Here is a 4462-nt window from a genome sequence, read left to right as displayed (position 1 = left end):
TTTCCCCATTTTTCCAGGTTTTCCTGATCAATCTCCGGCGCCGCTCCGACCGTCGGACGCGAATGCTGCGAACGCTGCGGGAACTGGGGATCGACCCCAAACTGGTGGAGGCCGTGGATGGACGGTGGGAATTTGGGACAAAATTCCCAGATTTTGGGAAAATTTGGGAATTTTGGGAAAAATTAAAAAAAAAAAGGAGAAAATTGGGTGAAATTTGGGATTTTTAGGGCATTTTTTCTGTGATTTTTGGGAATTTTTAAGGAAGTTTTGGGACTGGGAATTGACCCCAAACTGGATGGATGGTGGGAATTTGGGGGAAAATTCCCAAATTTTGGGAAAATTTGGGGTTTAATTTTGGGAAAATTTGGGAATTTTGGGAAAAATTGGAAAAAAATTGGGCAAATTTTGGGGTTTTTAAGGGGATTTTTCAGTGATTTTGGGGGATTTTTGGGGTCAATTTTTTTGCATAAATTCCCAGGACTTTGGGGTTTAATTTTGGGAATTTTTTGGTGAATTTGGGGAATTTTCAGTTTAATTTTGGGCTGAATTTTGGAGTGAATCTTGGGGTGAATTTTGGAATTTTGGGGTGAATTTTCCGCGTTTTTTTTGCATTTTTGAGGAGAATTTTGGGGTTTTTTGGGGTATTTTTTGGAATAAATTCTCCGGATTTTTTTGGGGATAATTTTTAATGAACTTTTCTTTAATTTTTGGGTTGAAATCTGTAAATTTTGGCTCAGATCCCTGAACAGGAGCCAGCTGGAGGCGCTGGGGGTGCGGATGCTGCCGGGATATCTCTGATTTTGGGGTCAATTCTTGAGATTTTGGGGTTTAATTTTGGGAATTTTGGGGTCAAATTTGGGAATTTTTGAGGTAAATTTTGGGATTTTGGAATTTTTAATTTTTTGGAGTGAATTTTGAGGTGAATTTTGGAAATTTTGGGCTGAATTTTGAGTTGAACATCCCAAATTTTTTGTGTTTTTGAGGTGAATTTTGGGGTTTTTTGGGGCGAATTTTGGCGTAAAATTTCTGAATTTTTTTTTTAATTTTTCGGGATGAATTTTTCTAATTTTTGTGATGAATTTTTGGGTTAAATTTTGGGTTTTTTGGCTCAGATCCCTGAACAGGAGCCAGCTGGAGGCGCTGGGGGTGCGGATGCTGCCGGGATATCGCGATCCCTTCCACGGCCGAGCGCTGACCCCGGGAGAGGTCGGCTGCTTCCTCAGCCACTTCCGGGTCTGGCAGGAGGTAAAAATGGGAATTTTGGGAAAATTCGGGAATTTTGGGAAAATTTGGGGTCCAGGGAATTCAAGGAGTTTTGGGGATTTGGGGATTTTGGGGGATTTTGGGGGAATTTGACTGCTTCCTCAGCCACTTCTGTGTCTGGCAGGAGATAAAAAATGGGAATTTGGGAAAAATTTGGGAATTTTGGGGGTCCAAGGAATTCAGAGAATTCCCAAAATCCACAAATCCCAAATCCTGAAATCCCCAAATTCCCAGATTTCGGGGCGGGGCCTGGGCCGCTCGTTGGTTTTCGAGGACGATCTGCGCTTTGAGGTTTTCCCCGATCCCGAAATCACAAAATCCCCAATTTTTAATCCCAAATTTCCCAAAATCCCAGATTTCTGATCCCAAATTTCCCAAAATTCCCAAAATTTCCCCAAATTCCCAGATTTCGGGGCGGGGCCTGGGCCGCTCACTGGTATTTAAGGTTTTTCCCCATCCCCGAATCCCAAATTTTTGATCACAAATCTCAAATTTTTGGTCCCAAAATTTTCCAAAATTTCCCAAAATTCCCCAAAATTCCTGAATTTCCCCAAATTCCCAGATTTCGGGGCGGGGCCTGGGCCGCTCGTTGGTTTTCGAGGACGATCTGCGCTTCGAGGTTTTTCCTGATCCCAAAATCCCAAAATCCCCCATTTTTAATCCCAAATTTCCCAAAATCCCAAATATCCGATCCCAGAATTCCCAAATTTCCCCAAATTCCCAGATTTCAGGGCGGGGCCTGGGCCGCTCGTTGGTTTTCGAGGACGATCTGCGCTTCGAGGTTTTTCCCGATCCCAAAATCCCAAAATTCCTGATCCCAAATCCCAAATTTCCCAAAATTTTCCAAAAATTTCCCAAAATTCCTGATTTTCCCCAAATTCCCAGATTTCGGGGCGGGGCCTGGGCCGCTCGTTGGTTTTCGAGGACGATCTGCGCTTTGAGGTTTTTTCTTGATCCCAAAATCCCAAATTTTTGATCTCAAACCCCAAATTTTCAATCCCAAATCCCGAATTTTTGATCCCAAATTTCCCAAAATTCCCGAATTTTTCCCAAATTCCCAGATTTCGGGGCGGGGCCTGGGCCGCTCGTTGGTTTTCGAGGACGATCTGCGCTTCGAGGTTTTTTTCCGGCGCCGTCTGACGGAGCTGATGGAGCGACTGGAGGAGACTGGGACGGACTGGGACCTCATGTGAGCCTTTGATATCATCCCAAAATTATCCCCAAAAATGATCCCAAATCCCAAAATTATCCCCAAATTCATCCCCATCCCAAAATTCATCCTGATCCCAAAAATCGTCGTTGTTCCGATCCCAAAATTCACTTTTTTTTATCCCAATCCTGATCCATTGGGACCTCATGTGAGCCTTCACCATCCCAAAAATGATCCCAAAAATGACCCCAAATACCCAAAATTATCCCAAATCCCAAAAACTATCCCAAAATTCATCCCTATCCCAAAATTTATGGTCTTTGTCCCAAATCCAGGTCCACTGCCGTCATTGATCACATTGATCCCATTGATGTCATTGATCCCATTGATCCCGTTGATCCCAATCCCATTGATCCCATTGATCCAATCCCAATCCCATATATCCCATTGATCCCATTGATCCCATTGATCCCATTGATCCCGTTGATCCCAATCCCATTGATCCCATTGATCCAATCCCAATCCCATATATCCCATTGATCCCATTGATCCCATTGATCCCATTGATCCCGTTTCCAGCTACCTGGGCCGGAAGCGTTTGGAGCCGGAGCGGGCGGAGCGCGGCGTTCCCGGTGTGCGGCAGCTGCTCCGCCCGGGCTATTCCTATTGGACGTTGGGATACGCTCTGTCCCGATCCCATTGATCATATTGATCACATTGACCTTATTGACCTCATTGATTTCAATTGTTCCATTGATCCTATTGATTACATTGATCTCATTTAGCCCATTGGTTCCATTGATCCTATTGATGCCATTGATCCCATTGACTTCATTGATCTCATTGATCACACTGGCCTCATTGATCCCATTGACTCTATTGATCCCATTGACTCTATTGATCCCAATGACCTCATTGATCCCCTTGACCTCATTGATCCCAATGACCCCATTGATTCGAGTGATCTCATTGATCCCATTGACCTCATTGATCTCATTGGTCCCATTGATCCCATTGACCTCATTGATCCCGTTGACCTCATTGACCCCATTGATCTCATTGGTCCCATTGATCCCATTGACCTCATTGATCCCGTTGACCTCATTGACCCCATTGATCTCATTGATCCCATTGACTCCATTGACTCCATTGACTCCATTGATCCCAATGACCCCAAACCCGATCCCATTGATCCCAATGACCCCAAATCCAATCCCAATGACCCCAAATCCCATTGATCCCATTCCCATTGATCTAATTCCCAGCTACCTGGGCCAGAAGCGTTTGCAGCCGGAGCGGGCGGAGCACGGCGTTCCCGGTGTGCGGCAGCTGCTCCGCCCGGGCTATTCCTATTGGACGTTGGGATACGCTCTGTCCCGATCCCATTGATGACATTGATCCCAATGGTTCCATTAATGCCATTGATCCCAATGACGCCATTGATCCCATTGGCGTCATTGATTTCAACAGTTCCATTGATCCTATTGATTCCATTGATCCTATTGACTTCATTGATACTAATGGTTCATTGATCACATTGACCTCATTGACCTCATTGATCTCATTGATGCCATTGATGCTATTGATTCCAATGACTCCATTGATCCTAATGACCTCATTGACCTCATTGGCCCCATTGACCCCATTGACCTCATTGATCCAATTGATGCCATTGATCCAATTGACCTCAGTGATCCCATTGATCTCATTGATCCCGTTGACCCCATTGATCCCAATGACCTCATTGATCCCATTGACCCCATTGACCCCATTGATCCCATTGACCCCATTGACCCCATTGATCCCAATGACCTCATTGATGCCATTGATTCGAATAACCCCATTGATCTCATTGATCACATTGACCTCATCGATCGCATTGATCCCAATGACTCCATTGATCCAATTGATATCATTGACCTCATTGATCTCATTGACTCCATTGATCCCATTTCCAGCTACCTGGGCCGGAAGCGTTTGGAGCCGGAGCGGGCGGAGCGCGGCGTTCCCGGTGTGCGGCAGCTGCTCCGCCCGGGCTATTCCTATTGG

At 45.2% G+C, this 4462-nt stretch overlaps 1 protein-coding gene across 1 annotated transcript in view; it reads left to right on the top strand.

Moving 5' to 3' along the window:
* LOC130587561 (procollagen galactosyltransferase 1-like) overlaps nt 1-3156 on the top strand; it is a gene marked incomplete at its 5' end in the record, with an annotated part of 4825 nt that extends 1669 nt beyond the window's left edge. Inside the window, 4 exons of the mRNA XM_057388543.1 lie at nt 18-124; nt 1113-1245; nt 2325-2452; nt 2993-3156. Of these exons, the coding sequence (XP_057244526.1) occupies nt 18-124; nt 1113-1245; nt 2325-2452; nt 2993-3116 (492 nt within the window). The remainder of the gene's footprint in view (nt 1-17; nt 125-1112; nt 1246-2324; nt 2453-2992) is intronic.
* Nucleotides 3157-4462: the final 1306 nt, after the last annotated feature.

The sequence above is a fragment of the Malurus melanocephalus genome, unplaced genomic scaffold (genome assembly GCF_030028575.1).
Source record: "Malurus melanocephalus ecotype Western Australia unplaced genomic scaffold, MMel_1.1 scaffold_2085, whole genome shotgun sequence".
Lineage (NCBI taxonomy): Eukaryota > Metazoa > Chordata > Aves > Passeriformes > Maluridae > Malurus > Malurus melanocephalus.
The sequence above is the reverse complement of the archived record's forward strand: the minus strand, read 5'-3'. Positions and strand labels throughout refer to the sequence as shown.